This window comes from Hipposideros armiger, unplaced genomic scaffold, assembly GCF_001890085.2.
Source record: "Hipposideros armiger isolate ML-2016 unplaced genomic scaffold, ASM189008v1 scaffold_143, whole genome shotgun sequence".
NCBI classification, from domain to species: Eukaryota; Metazoa; Chordata; class Mammalia; order Chiroptera; family Hipposideridae; genus Hipposideros; species Hipposideros armiger.
In genome coordinates, this window is record NW_017731493.1 from 1,244,806 (window position 1) to 1,268,796 (window position 23,991).

Here is a 23,991-nt window from a genome sequence, read left to right on the forward strand (position 1 = left end):
GCTTATATTATCAGAGACGTAAAATCAGTTTTCCCTTATGTTCCAGATGCCCGTATGAAGATGCCTTTTAATACAATATTGCACAACTTTTCCCCCCCTTACTGGCAATTTGTTATTTAAGTGGTTATGGTAAGAAAAAATAATTGTATACAAGTGAAATCTCTTGTTCAATGTATCTGCTGCTCTTGACCAAAACAAGATGTTAAATCCATTAAACTTTGAATACTCAGTAAAAGCAAGAATGCTAAAGCTGTTCAAATTTGTGCATTCTTGGGAAAACTGCCAATCTATGCACTAGTAGCAGGATCTGTGTAATTAATGGTGATATTATTGACACAGGGAATCCGATTTCATTCTCAGAGGCAATTTTAAAGTGCAAGCTGGCAGAGATTCAGCATAGCCTCACCTGATTTGCTTTTCAATTGAGGAAGTGTGACTTTGAAGTCAGCTGTAGAAAGCACCGATGTTAGTGTATGTACATTTGTGGTGGCTTTGGTCACAGTAGACTTAAAAGAAATTCTGCATGTAGCATTGTCTGTAGGATAGGACGATGAACACCAAAATGCATAAACCAGCAAACATTTTTTTAAAAGAACAAGCAAACCCAATCTTAGGTGAACCTTGTTTGTTTGTTTTTTTTCCTGAAAGCTATATTCATATGAAGGCTAATTGAAATCAAACCCTTCAGATCAAAATGTAAAATAAAATCAGACTCAAGTCCACACTTTCCTTTACACACATTGCTATCTCGTTTGGGGGCAACTTCCATCTGTAGCTAGCCATTGTACCTCTAGGACAGTCATTGAAGGAGCGTGTATGTATTTAGGCTACCCAGCTGACTTAGCAATACATCCAGCGTCTGCTCTCCTTTTTTTCCCTTTGTTATATCAGTAATTTCAAAATGATGAGAGAAAGAAAAAGAACAGGCAGAAAAATGGAGATAAAAATAGAGAAAGAAGCCCACAAGCCACTGTTTCCATAATAATCTGCACTGAATTCGCCAACAAGGAGTGATTTTTCTCATCATCTATCTCATCCCCTCCATTTCTCTGTGAACCGCAACCACATGTTCCAGCTCTGTGTTTCCATGAAGACTGAAACCAATGAATGAATTCTTGATAGTTGATAGCATGTGCTGTGGCATCTGTGGCTCTGGACAAGACAGGTGCAGGTGGAGAAGGCAGGTGAATGGGGAGGCTGGAGAGAGGTTCACGAGCGTTCATGATGAGGCTGGATGTTACTAACCTTCATGATTCCCCCATGATGGGTCCCTACCTGCTGTCTTCTCGAGCGAAGGGCTGTTCCACATCCACCGTCAGGGAGGCCAGGGCAGAAACGGTCTCTGTCTCCTCTTGCAGCTGAGCCCCAGCCAGAGCACAGCCCCTTGGCACAGCCACTCTCCTTACCGACTTCCAGTACTTGCCTAGAAAAAGAAAAGCATCATACTTTATATAGGGATTTCAGTTAGAGCAGTATTAATCAGAATATTCATATGGGTCCAACTCAGAGGAGTTGTTAAAATTCACCATGTTATACATAGTTATAATTTGGTTTCTTAACTGTTATGATTAGGTTTTTTTCTCAATCTAAGAATGCCAAGTTGGGAAGTGCTCATATTCCCAACTCGCAGTCTCTCCCTTGCTCAGAAGGTAATAAAGTGAAGAGTAATCCATGGTCTAATGAACTCACTATTAGACTGACAGCTGTCTCTGCAACTAAGTTAAGCAAACTCTGGGCATCATGCCCTCTGAGAAACCCTCAAGAGACTGGGAGGTAGATGTCTCATGGAGAAATTGAATGAAATAGTAATGTTAAAAATTGCTACTTGAGCCATTTACTTCTTTTTTTTTTGAATGAGGTTGGAATATTAAAGAAAAAGAAAAGCCCAAAAATGCCAGCATGAACTGAGTGGCAACTTTGCCAGAAAAATCAGGCTTGTTAGTCCTGGATGTTCTTTCCTTCTTGACCCCAGGGTGTGCACTAGAACAATAATTGATTTAAAACTTTAATATATGCACTGGCTGATGTTGGAAACCTTCCATATGTCGTAGGGATGTTTCTTTTTTGGAGATAGGGAAGGAGAATGAGAGGAAAATAGGAGGTCATTTCATGAGAACATGCCAGTGGGATAAGTATGAAAGAGCAGAATTAAAGACCTTCTTGCAGCCCCTACACTACTTTCTTTGTGAAGTGTTCTGTAGCCCCAAAATCAAAGCAGGAAAACCTCCCCATGTGCTGACATGACTCTCAAGGTTAGAACTATCTCTGCAGCCTGGCCAGTTAGGTGGGAAATGGCATACATTGTTTGCTCACTTCCACTAGAGTTGAAAAGGCAAATGGGTGCGTGCTGGGTAGAGAAGGGAGAAGCTGGGTTGAAAATCCAGCTCCACCACTGACCGCCTCATGATCGCAAGGCTCTCCTCCAGCACTTTATTACTGCTTCTCAAAACAGGGGGACGACCTCAAATCCCTTCCAGCTCTAACTAACATTTCATGACAGGCCTTTCCTTATCTTACTGCTTCACAAAGGAATGAATGTCTCCTTAGAGGAAGAGGCCCAGTCTCCCCATCCACTCCCCAAGCCAACAGAACCTTCTGACATAGTTGTCTCCTACTCTTTTACTTGCAGTGATCCTCTATTCTGACCAATGTCCTGTGAATCTTAAAGCTTTTAATTTGGACCAAATAACAGCAATTTTAACTGTGAGTGAACTCACACACGAACATGTTTTAGAAAGCTAAGGCTGTGCCAGATAGTGAGGACAAAGATGCTTCCCTAGCACCAAGAAATTCATGGTCCCATTGAGACGGCCCTTTTAGTTAACAAACAATGACAATTCTGTGTAGAAAAGGCCCATGTGTTCCTGAGAGGAAATAAGTAGAACATCTACTTATGATGATGGGAGAGTGAAAGAAGATTTGCCAGAAAAAATAACACTTGATCGAATATTTGAAAGACCACCAGAAGTTTGTCAAGCTGATATAGAGGGAGGCAGTAATGACAAAGTATCTCTGGAAAAGGAAAGAGTGTATAAAAATATGCAGAAACTTGAGTTTCTGTAGTTTCTTGGGGTATAAAATCCACTGCCAGGCATAACTGGCACATAGGAAAAGTATGGATGTGATGAATGAGGCTGCTGTGATAGGCATGGGCTAATTAACCCATAATCTTGAATGACATGAATGATCTTGGACTTCAGCTTGTGGAGGATGAGGGCCATTTCGTGCAGAAGAGACAGAAAATCAGGTTTAAGTTTTTAAAAGCTCCCTCTGGAGAGATCATGGACCATGGATTGGAAGGTGATGAGAGTGGCAGCAGGAAAACCCATTTCGCATCTTGGCAAAAGTTCAGGGAGAAACGATGACGTCTACATGAAAAGGAAATAATACAACAGAAATGAGGAGATGGACTGAAGACAGGTTTAGGAGGTAGGCAATGAAAATGTATCTTGGCTTATTCTTTAGTGTCCCCTACCTCTCTCAACTTTGAAAGATGGCCCTGAATGGACAGTTCCACACAAGACCCCAATTTTTCTAGATCACAATGTCATTATAATCTTACCCATGTTGGAAATGCTGTGTTTCATCTATAAGTGCATTCAACTGTAATGAGTTTCACAGAATCTTATTATTGAACATGATTTTAGCTCATGATATTCTCAAACTGGTGATGCTGGATCACATGCTTTCCTTTTTCTCTAGAGTGACTAACATGGGGCCTTCGACACACAACCGGTAGCTGTTGGTTTATGGGTTAAATTATGTTAGAAACTCTACAAGAGATCACTATTGATCTCCAAATATGTGTCAAGGACTGTGTTAGGTGTGCTCACATTTATAATTTATATTTCATTTAATCCTCATAACTATGTAGACAATGATAGGTAATGTTTTTGAAGGTTACATGGCTGACAAGCAGAGAGAGAAGCTGAAATCTTCAACTAGGACTTCCTGACTCCAAAACGTATCTTCTTCTGTATCCTGTGGTCCTCCTTTATTTGGTCCGCCTCTACCCTCACATAAAAAGCAAAAATAGACTCAATACATGAAAATACCAATTTAAAAAGTTATGCACATTGCAAAAGAATTATATATACTCTTCATGAAGGAATCATCTTTGCTAATAACAAGTTACCCTTATTCCTTAGATGCGTGACTCCATTGATCCACCTTTCATTGGCTTAATAGCATGGGTTTATTGCACCATGTGAGACAACCAGGTTGAAACTAAATTTTTCTACTCTTCATTTCTCACGCAAGGACCTGGTTACCAGGTATAAGTCACTGACACAACTATCATGAAACTGGTGACAAGTACCTACTGAAGAGTACGAATAAGAAGTCCTCGAGGATGGCGCACTGAACTAAAAGCCAAGATTTCCAGATTGCAGACTCCACACACAGAGAAATCATTTGGATCACTCTGGGACACAATTTCCACATTTATAAAATGATAGTGGTGGGCTTGATAATAAATGAAAGGTCTCTTCTTGCTCTAATTCTCAATGATTGTGATTCATTTGATCTCATATTACATATCACTCTTGGATATAAGAATAAATTTATGACAGAAAATATTACTTTTCTGTGATCCTATGAACCCTTGAGGAGGTCAGCAACATTTACTTTTAGATAATATGGCACATCTAGAATAACCAGAGGCTTTAATTTTCAAGCACTGTGTTTTTTCTTCAAGAAGAGAGCTCTTGGTCATAGACAAAACAAACATCATTACTCCTAAAACACAATCAGTACAGAAGGTATGAATCATTAATAATGCTGTTTCAGCGGAATGACTGACAATGACCCTTCAAAGTTTAGTCTTTATGTATGTGAGTAGTAAGGAAGATTTTGAATAGCTGAGACCTTTGCGAATAAAATGTAATGTGTATAAAATATCCTACTAAGAAAAAATGTTAGAAGTTTGGCTTTTATCCAGATGCATGAAGTTCCTGACTCAGAAATAACCCAAAACGTTAAATTCAATATGGCCCCTGGCAAAGCCTATAAAAACAAGGGAAATATTCTATATTAATAATGCATTTATAGACCACTATCTCTATTTGTCAAGAACAATAATTAAAGTGGGTACAGGCTGTGAAATAGGCAGCCAATTCAAATCCCACAATTTATGGGTTATATTTTCGCATGATGGGTAGAGTTTTTTTTCTTTCAGAAACATATGCAAGAAAATCATATCTGTTGGCATGGGAATAATACCCCCAATTAGCACATAAGAGAAATGAACCAAGGTTTATTACTAGAGTTTTTAAGAGCTGTTATTCATAAAATAAAATATTAGTAACCGGCCACTACCTGGGTTGCTCTCCTAAGGCAATAAAACTAGCAAAAGAGAGTTTTCCATTAACACAGGTTTGTTCTTCCCATTTGAATGATGTCACCTTTTGTCACTGCACACATGTTCTCATAGGAAAAGAAGCTGGTACTGACCTAAACCTCTTCTTATTCCCTTCATACTTACAGATTATTAATACCTGGACTTACGAGGGCATCAGTTCATGAACTTTCCAGAGCTCAGAGCTTCTTAATACTTCTTAAAGATACATTTTATAGTTACATGGAGAACTTTATTAGTCTCCAAAGCATTATGTATATGCAAAAATAAAGATGTATTGAAAATAGGTGTATAAATAGAGGGACCAGGTAACTTTCCATCCAAGTTGGGACAATTTTGAGGTTAAAATAGGGCTAAAAATAAAAATTGTATGATATGGAAATCTTCATTTATTGGTCAATGTATTATTTTTATCAATGGACCCATAAAACAGTCCTACTCAAAAATTATTTTCATACTAAAATTCATTCCAAAAAAATAAAAATAGCATAATTCATGTATAAGCACAATAACCAACTTCTTTATATTGATTATCTTAACATCAGAAAAATGGCATAAGTAGAATTATGATTGTTGGTCAATATTCACATATGTTACTCAGTTTTGTGGCCATATCGCTCACTGATAGAATATTATTGGTACTTTTTATGAAGAATGTAGTTTTTACTTCAAAGTGGTCTAAATATTAAACTTTTTCATAAAATTTCCTGCAGTCTTCTTCACAGTGGAATTAATGGTTAATAAATTTGAAATTGTGGCATTTTTAATCTACTCTTCTGAAGAGACTATAATATTTTTGGTTGACAAACACTATCTCTAAAAGTGTAGTACTATCTGGTAAGCTCAGAGCAATTTCTGCTAAATATGAAATATTTTCACTTTAGCTGTTAAAACATTGAAATGAGTAACTATTAGGTTGTCAGAAAAGTCATGATGCATTTTTGCAATGAAAAACATAAAAAAATACATTTTTGACTTTTCCGACAACCCAATATTTCATACCAAATATTTTCACAACTACTGTCTTTTTCCTCCTTTAGTACCTTTCTTTAGCAAACAGTTTATATAAGCCAATTTTATCAGAAAAGTTTTCTCCATTTAATTTTTAAAATTTTATGTACTGAATTTAAATGCTGCAAAATTATGGCTTCTCAATTTCATTCCATTCCAGAACAGAATATAAATTTATCTAGCTAAGAATAGTTTTATCAATGATTCCACCAACCAATAGACATCTTTCAAAGTCCAATTACCATATTTCCCCATGTATAAGACACATCTTAATTTTGGGGCCCAAAATTTGAAAAAAATGTATTACATAAAGTTATTGAACTCAAGTTTTATTCATCATAAAATTCATACAACTCCTCATCACTTGCGGGAAATACAAGTTAAAAAATCTACAACCACTGTATAAGACACACCCAGTTCTTAGACCCCAAATTTTTCAAAAAACGGTGCATCTTGTACATGGGGAAATATGGTACATATTTTCAAAACCAAATCTGGTGCACGGTTTGAGTGCCTATTCTTCAATTTATTCATTTATTGTCTTGCATTAATAGGGATCAATTTCAATGTTTTCCCTTTTGAAAACATTGTTCACTGTAATTGTAATTCTTGAAAAGCTTAAAAACATGATAGTTTTGCTCATTTCATGACTATTTCTTATTGGCTTCATTGAGGTATAGTTAAGCATCAATAAAATTTACCAATTTTAAGGACAAGTCATGATGCATGTTGAACGAATGTGTGCAGCCCATATAACCAGTACTACAATAAAAATATAGAACATTTTCTTCACCACAAAAAGTTCCTTTTGGCCTTTTGGAGTCAACTTCCTAGGCTTCTTTTTTGACCCCTGAGAATCACTGAAATTCTACCACTGTATTTTAGTCTTTTCTAGAATTTCATATAAATGTTACCATATACTATACACTTGATATCTGACTTCTTTCACTTAACATAATACTTTGAGATTCAATGTATTTCTTATCTTTATCTTATCATTTCTATCTTTGTTTCTTTGTCTGTAATATGATTTTCCCCCTTCTCTGGCTTCCTTTAAGATTTCATTATGATATTCCTCCATGTGGTTTTGTTCATATTTTTTCTCCTTGAGATTGATTTTCTTGGATCTGTAGATTTGTAGTTTTTCATCAAATTTATAAAACCTTTTTCCATTACTTCTGATATTTCCCCAACTGCCACCACTTCTGGGACTCCACTTATAGGTATGTTATACTGAGTGATGTATTCCTGTATGTCACTGATGTACTATTTTTTCAGGCCTTTTCTCTCTATTCTTCACTTTGCATAGATTCTAGTACTTCTTCAACTTCACTGTTTTTTAATTTTTTTGTCTTATGTGTATAATCTGCCATTAATACTTCCAGGGTGCAGAAGTTTTATTTCAAATGTTATATTTTTCATCTCTAAAACTTCCATTTCCATGGTTTTTGTGTTTTTCATTTCTCTCTGTATTATGTTGACATTTTCCTCTTCACATTAGAAGTAACTATTGAACATTCCTATCTGCAAATTCCACCATACCTTGCATTTCTGAGTCAGTTTCTACTAATTAATTTATCTTATCATTCTAGGTCATATTTTCCTACTACATTGAATGCCTAGTAATTTTCATCTGAATTCTTGACATTGTTAATTTGAACATTTTTGGTTGTTGTAGCCTGTGTTCTTTGAAAGTGTTGGACTTTATTTTGTCATGCAGTTAAGTTACTTGCAATCACTACTATATCCTTTTGAGGCTTGCTTGTACTCTTTGTTAATGTGGCTCTAGAGCAGGCTTGTGGTATAAGGCTAATTTAGCCCTACAACTAAGATGAAACTATTTTGATGTCTCTGCTTGATGATTTGTGTATTATAAGGTCTCTCTACTCTGGCTAGTGGGAATACAGATTATTTCCAGTCCTGTGTGAGCTCCTTGAGTTGTTTAACCTTCTGTTTTCCACTGGCTTGTTACCCAGCCTCGTGGCATTTCACTTCATGCATGTAAAGGCAACTACGACAAAGGTTTAAGGAAACCCCTGTACAGGCACATGGAGCTCTTTCTCTGTACAGCAACTTCATCTCAAATATTCTGCCTCAAAATTTCTAGTCATTTAAATCTGCCCAAACTCTGATCACTTTTGTATCTTCAGCTCAGAAAAACCACTGGACTCTATTTGGATTCTCCCTCCCTGTGCTGCAGCCTGGAAATTGCCTTTCATTAGTAAGTTCGGGCAATTGTAGGACTTATTTTGTTTATTTGTCTTTCCTTGCTTGTTTCCCACTGTGATCATAGGCCTTCACTGCCTCTTTTCCAGTATCCAAGAACAATGTTCCATATATGTGTTTCTCTGTGTTTCTTTTGTTTCTGATCAACGGGTAGTTCCTATACATAGTTACTCCTTAAGTGGGGTCAGAGGTCCATTATTAAATATTCTGATTACATTTATTCTAATCAGTTAGAATTCATTAATCAAAATTCAGAAAATACATTTATAAAATAGTTCAATATTATGCTAGGTGATAATGGGCAGCAAAGAGAGAATTTTGTATTGCCATGCTGAAGTGTTTTATTTTGTCATCAATAGCAGCTATATTTCAAAAACATTGTATTTCATTTAACTCTATTTCACCTAACTGCTTTACATAAAGATATTTAAAGTTTTGAGAACAACAGCTTAAATTTTAATTTGTAGAATATCAAGCCTATTGCTTTTAGTGATTTAAAAATAAAATTTTATTAAGTTAATTACTTTTTATTAAGTTACAAAATTTATAAAATTTTAAGAATATTGTACGCTCCATAACTAATGCCAAACACATTTCTATTCTTCAAGATTAAGCTATGCTCCACCAAAGTTTAAATTGGCATATTAATACAAAATCAAGTAATCGTGTTAGTGTTAGATTTTCACTGTAATTTATAATAGTAGCCACAATTACGCCACCCTATGTTTCATTTTTGGCATTTATTTCCAAAAGCTTCACTTTGATGCTATTAATTGAATGAAAAATATAAAAATCATTACTAAAATTAACTGATTTTTTTCTGTTCAAAATATCTGAGGACACTATATCATTTAAGTAAGACATTCTTTTAGTGGAGTCAACAAATGACAACTATTACCTCACTTTGGAGCTTGGAAAACAACACTTGAAACTGAAAATTAATTTTAAAAATTTAGCAGCATAGTTATTTTATCTAAATAAAAAGTCATGCTTCATAGAATGATACTTAAATGCACTTTGTGCAACTGTACTTATTAAATCCTCCCCTTTGACCTTAATTTCTATTTTTGTTTCTTGTTAAATAGTTACTAAATTTTAAAGTAGGTATTGACACTGAATCAGCAACATGTATCTTCAGTGTTCACGTCACTCATGATATCACTATGTCCCCATGATGAATGATGAGTTGACAAACTCTTTGTGCAAGTTATATGCTAATTGCCAACTTTCTAGAGAAATACCAATTGAGCACTAAATTTTTTAACATGCACATTTGTTTTTGAGTACATTTCAGCCAATGGTGTTGATGGCAAAATTAAAATGTGTAACAAACCATAAAATAAATAGTTGCGGGGTTGTAATGTTCAATAATTGAGAAAACCTCTGTAGAAAAAAAATTCAGAGTATTAAATGCTGCATGCAGGACTGCTCCCTCTATTTCTTGAACATATTTTATCCAGGCCTAACCTCTGATTCCCCATGTTCCGTGCAACACCACCTTCTGGCAGCTTGGTGATGTCATGCATGTCACAGCTGTGCCTACAACACACCTGCCTGGTGCACCAGGTGGCAGCAATGTTGAATACTTCTTCCTCCACTTCTTAGGCAAGAAAGTTAGGTGTCCTTTACAATCGGTGTCTTGGCTGATGTCTGTTCTTTCAACATTCCATTCCGGGACCACTTGTTTCAGATTTTTCATTTTTCAGTCACAAAATTGGTCTCACACTCTATTTTTGTAAATAAAGTTTTATCGAAACACGTCTATGCTCATTATACATTGGCTATGGCTGCTTCCTTGCTACAATGGAAAGTTAAGCACTTGAAACACAACACCATATATAATTACTATCTAACGTTGTATATAAAACTTTGTTGACCTCTGGTTTAAAGGAAGAAAGTATACAGACTAATATGCCTTATTTAGTAATAGATCACTCTGGCAGCATGTTAGGGAATAAATTGAAGAAAGTAAGAATGGATGTGGGTAGACACTCTGTAGAGTACTGAAATGGTCCAGGAGAAAGATAATGGAAGCCTGCTTTGAGACAGTGATCATGGGAACAGAAATAAGTAGATGGATGAATGAAATGCTTTACGAGTACAAAAAAACAGGACAGGATAATGTATTAGATGTAGACAGCAATGGAAAGAATAACGTGAAGAATAATTCCTAAATTCTTATCTAGCAAAACTGGAAGGATGGGGTGCCATCTCCTAGGATCAAGAAACCTTGAAGTGGTTGAGGTTTGGAGCAAAACAAATGACAACGGCTGTGGACATGTTGACTAGATGTGCCTTTGTGATAGAGAACAAGGCAAAGATGCTGAGCTAGAAGTTTAATAAACATCTGGCACTCAGATATGAGGTCTAAGCTAAAGATATACATTTTTGGAGTTATTCTTGTGGATATGACTATGGAGATATGTTCTGGGACAAAAACAACAATAAGTTAAATGATAAGAAATATTTATTGAGTGCCTATGCTATGCCTACGACAATATGTTTTACATGTAAATTTCATATAGTTCCAAAACTACCTTGTGAGATAGTCATTCATTTTCCTTATTTTACAGATGAGAACACTGAAGAGAAGAGGGTTGAAATAACTTATCCATATTGCACACTTAGAAAAAGAATATGTAGTGTGAAAAGAATTTAGGTAGAGGATGGTGGGCTCACTATGCAGAGATTCTGCGTTTAATGTTGCAGCTAGGAGAGACAGGAAAGGCTCCGATAGTTCATTTGTTAGGTGAGCTAAAACATGGCTCAACACAATGGCCCACAGGGAGTGATTCAGAAGTGTCAGACATCTTTTGATTTAATGAAGAGGAAGGGATTCAAAGATGTACCAATATTGGAATGTTAGAGTGGATTTGTCATTTAAGATCTACTCAGCCACCCTGGGAGCATCCAGAAGACACATGTTGCACCATGACTGAGAAATAACTTCTTGAGGGGAGTCCTGGGATTCTTGAAGAACCCTGTGACCACTAATTTCTGTAGACCGTAACTTACAGTGGGATCTGTGGCTACTCAATTGGGGAACCTAAATGCAATGGGAATCACTGGCTCCCAGGGTGGCAGGAGCCAAGTGGCAGCATTCAACTGCTAAAGGCAAGGTGGGTATGGTTACCATGGTGGACAGCAGAACTGAAGCAGCTGGTTGGATGGAACGGTGGAATGGCCTTTAGCAGACTCAGTTTCAGTGTAAGCTGGGAGGTAATATCTTGCAGGACTGGGGCAAGGACCTCCAGGAGGATGCATATGTTCTAGGTCAGCATCCAGCATAGGGTGCTGTTGCTTCCCTATCTAGGATTCATGTATCCAGGAGTCAAGGAGTGCAAATGGAAATGGCACCTATTACACCTTGTGATCCACTGGCAACATTTCTGCTTGCTGTTCCTGTGACCTGATGCTCTGCTAGCCTAAAGTTCTTAGTTCCAAAGAGAGGAAAGCATCCACCAGGAGATAAAATAATGGTTGCACTGAACTGAAAGTTAAGACTGTCGCTATGCCTCCTTGCACTCCTCATGCCTCTGAATCAAAAGGCAAAGAAAGGAGTAACTGGGCCAGCTGAGTGGCATGTTGGTTAAGAGTTGGCTGGGGATGCCAGATCTGAGCAGCAGGGCCCCGGTTCGATCCCACATGAGGGCCAGTGATGCTGCGCCCTCTACAGATCAGATGGTGAACAACAGCTCAACCTGAAGCTGGGCTGCCGTGAGTCGCCGGCAATGGGGCCGGCCGGCAGCAGGCGTGAGCTTTCACCAGCTGCTGTGAGCTGTCGTGAGCAGCTGTCCAATGGCCGGCAAGCGACTGCCTCACCCAGGAAGAGCATAATGATGGTGCCAACTTGGGCCAGTGAAGCAACATCCTCCACAACTAGACTGAAAAACAAAAGGACAGCAACTTGTCTGCTCTCCTCCCCCAATTCCCCTTTAAAAAAATCTTTAAAAAAATCTTTAAAAAAAAAAAGAAAGGAGTTACTGTGCTGACTGGAGTGATGTTTCTGACGACCAAGGGGAAACTGGGTTGCTTCTCCACAATGGAGGTAAGGAAGAGTGTGAGTGTAACACTGGTGATTCTTTAGGACGTCTCTTCATACTACCATGCCCCGTGATTAAGGTGAATGGAAAACTGTAACAACCCAATCTAGGCAGCATTACTATATGGCCCACGGCCTTCAGGAAGGAAGGTTTGAGTCACTCCACTAGGTAAAGAACCATGACCAGCTGAGGTGCTTGCTGAAGGCAAAGGGATACAGAATGGATAGTGGGCAGAAGGTACCTATAAACATCAACTATGACTGCATAACTAGTTACAGTAACAAGGGCTATAATCAAGATGAGTATTTCCTCCTTTTTGTTATGAATAATACTGGTATGCAAATATCTTTGTTTTCCTCCATCCCTTACTCCCTTATCATGTAACATAAAATGCATTGGATTTATATCATAGTATTTAAGTATTGTTAATTTTATATCATAGTATTGAAGTTATGGGACATTGAGAAGAATGAATATCACTCAAAGCTTTACCTCCTCTCCTGGGGAATGGCTTACTGTGTTTTCAGTTGTACTCACAATAGTTGTAACATGTTAGGCAGAACTCTCACTTTACTAGTGTTTTAATTGGAGATTAAGTATGATTTAAGGAAATGTGTATGGTGCCAAGTAGATAAGAGGTGGACTTGTGGTGGTTAATTTTATGTGTCAACTTGACTGGGCCACAAAGTGCCCAGATATTTGGCTAAACATTATTCTGAGTGTGTCTGTGAGGGTGTTTCTGGATGCGATTAACACTTGAATCAGTAGACTGAGTAAAGCCTTTCCTAAGTAGGTGGGTCTCATCCAATCAGTTGAAGGCCTGGATAGGCTAAGAGGCTAAAAAAAGTAGAATTCTCTCTCTGGCTGACCAAGAGAGCTGGGATATTGACCATTGATCTTCTCTGGAGTGTGGTCTCAGACTGAAAATTATCCCACTGGTTCTCCTGGTTCTCAGGTCTTTGGACTTGAACTACAACTATACCATCTACTCTTCCGAGTCTCCAGCTTGCTGACTGAACATCTTGGAACCCTCAGACTCCACAAATGCACAAGTTACTGCCTTATAGTGTGTGTGTGTGTGTGTGTGTGTGTGTGTGTGTGTGTGTGTGTTGTTTCTCTGGAGAATCCAGACTACTAACATAGGCAGGGAAAAATCAAGGTGAACTTGAAACATCTTGTAGTACCAGAAAGTAAGAAAGTGCCCCCCAAAAGACAGAGCCACATCAAAAGGACACAGAAGTCAGCCTGAAAGAGCTCTGAATGTCCAGAGCTGGAACAATTTGAGCAACAAAATAAATGACAGTACTGGATTATAACCTACTGATAGAAGTATATAATGAATACATTAATAAATGGAAGAGGAAGGACATCTCTTTATTGCATATCATTTTCGAGTAACAAATATAGGAGTAAGGAAAACACAAAATCAGCATTGGAACACCGGTGTAATGGTTTTTGCAGGCAAGACCCACCAATGGCTGCTAAAAATTAGTGAGGAAAAGTTTGAGGAGAAACAGGATATTTGCATAATCTCAAAGTATTTTCCCAACATATTTATTAGTTCCAAAGGGAAATGTTACATGACACTAGAGAATTCCTTAATCAAGTGACCAAGGGTAGCTTCACCAAAAACAAGACATGCTGACGTTACACACCACAGCTCCGAGGCACTGAATAGGGCGCTGCCCCGCCACTATGGTCATTGTGTAAAAGATGCATATCCTCAATAGAATCATGGAAATCAGAAAAACCCAGGCTGAGAAACATTCTTCAAAATAACTGAGCGGTGCTTTTCAAAAGTGTCAAGATCATAAAAGGTACAGAAAGACAGTGAGAAACTGTCACAGGTGGAGACGAAGGGCATGACGACGAAATGCAGTGTGTCAATCAGGTGCTGAATTCTAGGACAGCATTAGAAAATTAGTGAGCACACAATGTGATATATAGGTGATGCATCACCGAATAGTACACCTGAAATCTGTGTGACTTTACTAACCATTGTTGCCCCAATCAACTTTAATAAAAACAATATTTAGAAAAAGAAATTAGTGAATAAGCAGTTGGAAACTAAACAAAGTCTACAGTACTTTCAGTTAACAGTACTGTATTACTGTTAATTTCTTAGTTTCTATCATTGTTCTTTGGTTATGCAAGATGGCAACATTAGGTTGGAAGCAGGGTGAAGGTTATACCAGAACTCTGTATTATAAACATTACTATACAGAGGGTGCCAAAAAAAATGTATACACATTTTAAGAAAGGAAAAACTGTATTAAAATTGTAATACTCAATATATACCAATAAAAGATGACTACAAGTCATGTGTATACATTTTTTTGTGCCCCCCAGTATTTGCAACTTTTCTCTAAATCCAAAATTATTCCAAAATAAAAAGTTTAGTAAAATCACTTTTTTGATCTGGTAGTACAATAGAAATGACACTGGTAACCATAGTGAGATCACAGCCAGACTAGAGGGCTTCTGACTGGGATTTGGAGGTGAGAAAGTGGAGATAACTGGATAGAAACATTTTCAAGTATGTGTTCCCGAAGGGTCGAAGAGCACTAGGAAGGTACACTGGAGAACGAGTGAGGTTGCTGGAGTTTGTTTTTTGAGAAGGGAGCGATTTTTAGGGTGTTTTCATGTTGATGGGACTTAATAATTCCAAGAAAGCAGTTTGGTAACTCCACTTCAAGTAAGTTTTGTTGTTGGGGTTAAGTGGGGAGGTGAGCCGGATGGAGGTTTGAAATGAGTGCAGTTTGAAAGGGTAGTTTGAAAGGCAGAGTAAATTTGACCTATGAAACACAGTACGATTATAATGGGCCCATTTGAGTTTGGTGATCATAAATTTATAGGAGGTCAAACTGCTAAGATTCATGACAACTTTGAGCAGACCTGTTTATTTAGGGCCAGTGTTGGAGAAAGTTCTTTGTAGAATACAGTCAGGGTTGAGATTTTATTATATTGGTCAAGTACAAGGGGAAGATGTTTAAGGCAGATTGAAAGGTAGAAGGATACATGACTTTAGTGTCCTTGTTTTTCAGCCGGACATAGAAAAACGTGAAGAGAGGAAAGGGATGATGAATTAGGGGAAACGATAATTAAAATAAATGAAGTAAAATAAAGAGTCTGAGATGTGCTGGCTAACAGCTCTGTGGCATATGGGTCTGATGTGCCCCTCTCAGCAGAGAGATGCCTGCCAGCACCGGCTTAGGGTTTGTTTTTTTCAGCTCTGCTAAGACAGTAACAGATGGTCATCTGCTCTCCAGGTTCCTAACATTTCCTTTCTCCTTCTTTATCCCTATGAGTGTGTATCTCCAAAACAAACCCTCTTTATTATTATTTTCTTAGAGTTTCATGAACGAGTGGAAGTAAAGGGCTATTTCTAATCTATTATCATTGCTTGAAAAGGGGGTCTTTCTTCCATTTTAACCCCACACGTCATGCTTATGATTGTCTTGTTTCTCCTTTCAGCTGACTTTCCCTGGTGGCTTGGGTCCTTGTGCATTTGACCTTATTCAATTATTTATGTAGATATTTATTTATCTGAACTCATATTGTGTTGAGCTTGATATCTGTACATAATGAATGTCTAAATTAGGGACACTTCCCTCCGGAAAGGAATGGCATTGGCCTCCTTCAGAATCTGAGAGGGGACCAATGTATTCATCTTTAGTTCCCATTAGTATCCCCAACTTTGATGCGGACCTGGGGCTTTCTCATGCACTTCTAGCACTGATATCACCACGTGCCCCAGCGAAACTCTGATTTTTTTGTCTTACTTACTGTTTACTGCTACCTATTCAATCTCAGCTTATGTTTTCTTTTTCACTTCTATCCCCTTACATTCTAGCAAGCTCAGTAATGTATTAAAATAGCTTGTTTTGATGTATGCAGAGTTATGTTTTAGGAAAGGTCTATTTTAGTGTCTATCCTGGGATACCTGGGAATAAGAAGCCTGGAGGAATGATGGTCTTATTTGTGAAATGAGGCAGGAACTGGAAGATCATATGCTTCAACAGAAAGAAACTGGGCTTTGACAGCATAGCCAGACCAGGGTTCAAATCTTGGTTTCAATGCTTACTAGTTGAAAGACCTGCAACGAGTGACCTAGACTTGTTAAGCCTCAATGTGTTCATGAACAAGATGAGGAAATTAATTATGCATTGCCGAGCTGTATGCAGATTCTGTAGTCCTCATGCAACTCTGCAACTGTGCATAATTAGTTATGCACCTAGAAATGATCTTCCCCCAAACCTTCTAGCATGCACTATCTAACTATCTAAGCCAATGGTATCGTGTGTGTGTGTGTGTGTGTGTGTGTGTGTGTGTGTGTGTGTGACTCATATGGGTTCTAACAGCTTAGTATATAATCACAAAGGATTTCTTGAGTTTTCAGTCCTAGAAACACACATAGTTGTATTTATTCTCTTGCTTTTATTAGTTTTGCCTTAATAGAAACACGAGTGAAAGAAAACTCGTAATTACAGATGCAGTTGGAATTAAAAGAAAAAAAAACCCAGACGAGTTAAGTCTCTAAGCAGATGGCAGATCTCCTTTTTTATTGTGGTACATGCTAGTATTAGGGCTCCACCAAACAATAATCAGAGTTTCAACGTTTCAAGAGAATGGTTAATTAGAAGTTCAAAATCAACTTTCGAAAAGCCATGTGGACAAGTTTGACCTGGCTCTGATACAAGAAGGGTTGGCGGGGTTAATAGTGGGAAAATGTCTAACACTGCTTTTCTTCAATGAGGGCCCAGGGCTGCAACGTCAAGGCCTCTGTCTAAAGCCCAAGAATCTATGACAAATAGCAGCTCACACCTGACAACAGTCAGGGTTTTAAACTCAACAGGGCAGGGAGTTGAAATTCTGCCAATCCTTGCATTTTTTTGTGATTAGATGTATTTTGCAAGTTTACAAGGGCTCCAAAGTGGATTCATAGCTCCATGGCTCCTTGTAATTTGGCACTGCCCTTCTAGAACTGACTGCGGCTAAACCTCAATTAACCAGAGCCTCCCAAACTCCAAATCTTTAGTCAAATTGATTTTTTTAATAAACATGTCGCTTTTGGAAGAAATGGGAAAAAGTGAACACAATAAATGCAGAGGGAATGAGTTTTTTTGTGTGTGATATTATAACATAGTGGCTGAGACCACAGACTCTGGAAATAGACTTCATAATTTATGATCTTGCTTTTGTCCACTTTTTAGCTGTGTGACCTTGGGGGAAGTTAATTCACCTAGATGTGCCTCACTTTACTTGGCTGTAAAATAGGAATGAAAATAGTATCCACCTTTCAGGGTTGCTGAGAAGATTAAATGAATTAGTTTTATATAATAAGAGTGCTTAGAACAGTGCCTAGCACATTGAAAGCATTCAATAATTGTTATTTTATTATTTGCTAACAGCTTGTAGGGCTTGCATTGTGTAAATAATTTTATCCAATGTCCCTCCATCACTTCATTGCAGTGAAAAACCGATGTTTAGGATGCTGCCTCCTTCCCCCCAACCATCAAGCCTTTCAGTCAGGGAAGTTGCTTTTTCTTAAATCTAATATTTGTCACCTTCCCTTTCAAACCCTTTCTTCCTCTGCTGTTCTGTATCACAGCAGGGTACACCACCATCTACCTAGTTGTTCAAGCCTGAAACCTAGAAACCATTAATGATTTCCATGTCAATTAATTACCATAGCATGCCAATTCTCCAGCTGAATTAAACTGGCCACGTCTGACAATAAGCCTGGCTAAATCTCCTGTCCTCACTGCAGGCATAGAGATCTTCGGAAATGCATGTGTAATCATGTTCTTCTCTGCTTGAAATAAAACCTCAAATCTCTATGAGTTAGAAGTCCGTTTCCTACATTGTGGGTTATCTCTTGTACTTCTCCCCTGGGTTTCAATACAATGGAGATGGAGGAGAGGGAATAAGAGAGAGAGAGAGAGAGAGAGAGAGAGAGAGTAGAAAAAAGAAAATCAAAATGTAATAGGAAGGGACAAAAAGAGAGAGAAAAAACTGAGTGTGGTTTAGCACTTGGGTGTGGAGTCCAAAAGCCAGTAAAGCTTGTGCGATGATTTATGCAGCACATGTTGCAACCTGGGGGAACAACCCTTTGAACTGTGTGCATAGCCTGACGAGGTCAAAATATTGGACAATTTCCCCACAAGAGATGTATACAAATTCCTTTTAGCTTGGAAACAATCTGGATTTTCTCCTGGATTGTCTGATATAAATGCCCCTTCTCCTTGGGAAGGAGGTAGGGACACAGTATTATAGTCATGGGAGGAGATGGCTGAGAATGGCATCTCACGTACAAGAAGACAATGGTTGTCATCTGTAGGGCAAGTCTTGTCTTAATTTAATAGCTTTTTTTCATTAATTACCGTCCATATCTCCTCAGCACTATGAGAACTGAATAGCACCTACTCTGATTATCCACTCTAATATAACATCAAAAGTGTTTGCATTTTATTTTACCAACTAGTTACCTTTCATTGGAAATACAGTAGAAATGAAATCAACAAAATTAACATTTCTTTGATCTTTACTAGCATCAGTTGTTACTTCTAAGGATAGTTTCCAGAACAGTAGATATGATCATATTATAATAAAAAGAGGAGGAAGAGAAAGAGGAGGAGCAAGAGGAGGAGGAGGAAGAGGAAGAGGAGGAGGAGGAGGAGGAGGAGGAGGAGGAGGAAGTCATCCCTTTAATAACACATTTACAAAACATAAATTAAGCACAGTTCTGACAAGAAGTAGGTGTCAGCTACATTTGCCTGTGATCTCCCAGAGAAAATCCGATCTCATTTTTATTTCTCTAGAATGTGAGAAAAGGTGTGCTCGGCACATTGTAGGTGCCTGAATCATGTGGATAACCGACTACCTAGGAGTCAATTACATAGTCACATGGTACATACCCCTGTAATCAGGACATCATATCTCTTTTCATACTGGCCTGAAAAGTTGGATAAATTTATAGGGCCATAAATTCACCTCTCATTGCCCTAAATAATACTCTGTGTGTGTGTGTTTAAATAAAACAGAAAATTAGCATTATGATAAATGTCATATGCAGGAGACATCTATGTCATTCCTTGGTTTATATAGAATAAGTCTGACATGAATGTACAGTGACATTGCAAATACTGTTCCTTTCCCATTCTGGCCTGTGTCACCATTTTTTTATGATTGGCATACTAAGGAATTCTAAGAAGATTCCAACCTACTAAACAGGGAAAAATTCCTAGAGTGGGAAAAAGATGAAAGTGGGGGTGGAGGGGGAAATTCCTACTGTTATTTTATGATTCGGTTTCTTATTTGCCATTTTGTTGCCACAGCAGCACAAATGTAGAAAAGCGCTATGGTGATATGCCATGTCATTCCTCTTGAAATTCCTCAGAAAAGTTAAGTGGCTTGCTCATTATTACATGGTTGTTGAGTGGAAGGCAGGATTATACTGAAATTCATATAATTTTTAAGTCTCTACACTAGTGTTTTTCACTTTTTCAGCTGAAAACTGCTGGAGGGTTGTAGCAACATTTAAAAAGAAACCTCAAATCTTTGTGTACTAATCAAAAGATACTACTGTTATCACTATCACACATGGTTGACACTTAAAAGGAGCACTCTTCTTGCTGAAAAATGCAAACAAATAAAGGAAACCATGACTTTATACTTGCAGTTTTCATATTTTGGGGTTTCACAGATCAATATCTGTATCATTCATTATAGATTTTTAGGAGTTAAAATTATAGTATTTCAAACTAAATAAGTTCAATTTTATGAAAAACTTACTTCATGGTTCTTCCCGTCCAAAATCAGTGAAAATGTCACTTAACATGGGCCAGCACTGGTGTGAAAAAATGGCATTTGGGAACCCTGCTTCTCAGCATGCCATGTAAAAGAATGAGTTTAATTGACTCTACAAATTGTTAAGATGGATTTCGGGGAAAGGAAACATGTATATGAGGGTCCTTTACCCTTCTCTGGGTTGACTGCTAGCATCACTTGTTAGTTATTATAGCCAGCCAAGCAACTGCTAGAGTTAGCTCTGAGAATTGCCACCTACAAGCTTAGCCATGGGAATAGTAGCTCACAAATAATTCGTGTTCTTTCTAACTTAGAAAGGCCTCATCTTTGTGGGTTGTGAAGGAAAGAGGAAAACAGGGGCTCTCGTATATTTTGCCTGCTCTTCTTAATCTCTTATTCTGCATGGGCTAGCCAAAGAGTATTATAATTCTCTTAGGTTAGTTAAAAAATCAGTTTGGGCTTTAGAAAAAAAAATGTGGCAAACACTGACAAACTGACTGATTCATTCACTCAAAAATATTTGCAGAGCACCTACTACGTGCCAGACACCAAACAAAGGATAATGACAATTAAAAATTAACAATCTCTGCCATGAAAACACACAGGAACTGTATCTAATCTAGACTAGAGATGAAGGGAGAGTCAGAGGCGGCTTCCCAAAAGAGAGAACCTCTGAGCTAAGCCTTAAAAACTCCATAGGGATGAGGCAGAGGACTTCGGCATCTCAGTGATGGTTGATCTTTGGGCACCAGCCATCTTGAGATGAAACCAGACCCTGACCTTCCAGGAGAAATGTTTGCCCTGCTGTTGCCTTGTAAGACCTTTTCTTCTCAGCTAAATGAGTAACATAAACAAGCACAGGACAACAGGGATGATCCTGCTGCAAAATACATGTGGCCAGGCAAAGGGCCAATGCTAATCACTACCTCCAGCACCTGCATACCCTCAGCTGGGGGGCTCAGGTCTCAAAGAGAAATTCACATTCGGCCTGTCAGCACCTTGCTGTCTGCCTCGGGACAAGGCTATCTAGGAACTTGCCTGAATCTTTCCCACATGCTCCGGAGGCCTGCTTCTCAACATTTACATAGTTTTCTGATACTGTAGTCCCAAACTGTAGCACAAAAGAATCCTTCAGAACCTGGGCTAGGAGCTGGGCTGAAATTCAAACACCTCCTAAAGTTAAAACGAGGCACCTGTGTGACGCTCAGAGACATATGTGAAGAGGAGGGTCTCCTGTTAAACAAAGGCTACCTTCAAGGCTGACTCCATAAACAGGCAACCTGTATAGTCCCAGAGGCACCAAACTCACAAGGTCCCTCACGCTTGGTTCAAGGCTCTGCTGTCACCTTCATGAAATTATTAACAATTTTTTTAACAAGGAAGCATTAACACGTTTTCATTTTGCACTGGGATTCACAAACTGTACGGCCAGTTCTGACTACTTTCCCCACCCAAGGGGAAATGGGGAGCCCGCTCAAGGCCCTGGAGTCCTATAGGAGAACTTGAAATGCAAGAGTGGGTTGTAAAACAGAGAAAAATAAAAGCAGCAGTGCAACTTTACATTTGTAAGGAAATCTTGCATTGTTTGGTAAGCCAGGAGCCCAGAATTTTCATTTCCCGGGCCACTGTGAAGTTGGCAACTCTGAAATACCCACTTTCTTTTATTGCTCTGTGGACCTTACGCAGCCCTTTTTTTTTTTGCTTCTTTAGTCTGGAAGAGCAGCCCCAAAGAGACACAATTCAACAGAACCACATAAAAATGTGCCGCACAGTGGTCAAAGCCACAGCACCGAACCACTTTGTCTGTGCTGATTTTCACCCATGTCCCACAGGGTGAGCGATCCTGTCATCTTGTGTGTGTCTTCCCTCTACAACCTCAACCTACCATGCAGTTTCTTCTCAGCCACAATTTGAGTTCTTGTGGTGGTGCTACTACCAGTCTTTCTTGGTAAAAAAAAAATATATATATATATATTTTTTTTTTTTAATTTTTTTTTTTTTTGCATCACCAGAACCTTGATTTCCATCAGAATTGGCTACATAGTTCATGGAGCCCGGTGCAAAATGAAAATGTGAGTCCCTTGTTCAAAAGTCAGTAAGAATCTCAAGGCAGCAGGAGGAAGAATATTAAGCCATGCATAGAACCCTTGTAAGTGTGGGGCTTACCTGACGGCACAGATGGACCATCCAATGATTCTCATTGGCCAGAACTAGGCCATGTACCTATTCCTTAATCAACCATTGTAAAGTGTTGGCTTAATCTGTTTTGGTCACTGTTAATCACTGGCTAGTTTGGCCTTAGACTAAGAACAGCTCCCCTGGAACTGGGCATAAGTTCATCTTCCCCTGAGTTGCACGGTGTTTGGTGGTAAGGACTCCTGAGTAAACCCAGGCTTCTTCTGGATAGAAGTGAGGGAGGCACGGTTGCTGAGTCGCCAACCTCAGTCCCGGCTACACCATTCGTCTGGGACTCAGGAGGAGGAGATCTTCTGCAGAAGCTCCTTTTGATGCAAACTTCGGTTTCTGAAGGTCTTGAAGAATGACTCAAACCCTCCTTACTCAGATCTGACTACTCTCATTCCCAGGGTCCCAGGCTCTCCAAACCTCTTTCCTGCTGCCCACTCTTCCTGCAGGCAGGTGCATGCAGGGGTGAGAAGGTATGACTCCTGTCCTCCTGACAACCATCATCTAATCAAGGAACCACAACTAACAGACTGTAAAATACACAAAAAAACTTAAGTAATAGAAAAATTTTAAATAAAAATACCACTCATGAAAATGCACATAGCAGTGTTGAGAGTTAATGGACGTGTTCAATTAACAAGCACTGGGTGGCACCCTCAATAGGAATGTGGGAGGAAATGGATTTTCCAGTGGAAGTGGTCAGTTGTGGGCAGCGTTAAATGCATTTTGGAGCAGAAGACAGAAATTCACAAGCCAGAGTGGTAGAATTCTCATACAGCAAGTTTGGATATCAATCAAACAGGTTTGTTTGGCCTGAGCAGACGGCACATGTCACTCCACAATGTCAGTGGCGAATGGAAAAAAAATCATGTAGTGCAAAGTCATTACTAGGAAATCAGACCCAATACAAAAGGCAACAGTATCATTTCTAAAGATATACACAAACAGTGATTTTTCACCAATGAGAAAATAGAGTCCTTTGCTTCTGTTACTCCCTTCAAAACATTCCCTCTTTCTTCATCTGGTGAAAATCCTGTTCAGTCCTGAAGATCAAGCTGGCTCAGCCCTATCACTGCCAGGAAGTCTTCCTTGAACCTTCCTCACTCTCCAGTACCTCTCATCCCAGCTGACAGGGGCTCACCAACGGGACTGCTCCTTCTGCACGCTGTCACTGTACCTGTGACCCGGCACTGAAACCATCTGTTGCAGTGTCTCTCACTCACTGGGCTATAAATTCCTTGATGCAAGAAACTCTGCCTTATTCCTCTTCATAACCTCTGTGCCTTGATAATTGATCAAGCTGTCATATATGCACATGTAATAAGTACTCAAGAATGCTTACTGAAAGTGATATGGTCTGAT

General features: G+C 38.7%; 1 protein-coding gene across 1 annotated transcript in view; it reads right to left on the reverse strand.

Moving 5' to 3' along the window:
* HDAC9 (histone deacetylase 9) overlaps nucleotides 1-23,991 on the reverse strand; it is an 820,423-nt gene that overhangs the window by 19,196 nt on the left and 777,236 nt on the right. The window contains exon 26 of the mRNA XM_019650652.1: nucleotides 1,276-1,423. Within this exon, the coding sequence (XP_019506197.1) occupies nucleotides 1,276-1,423 (148 nt within the window). The remainder of the gene's footprint in view (nucleotides 1-1,275; nucleotides 1,424-23,991) is intronic.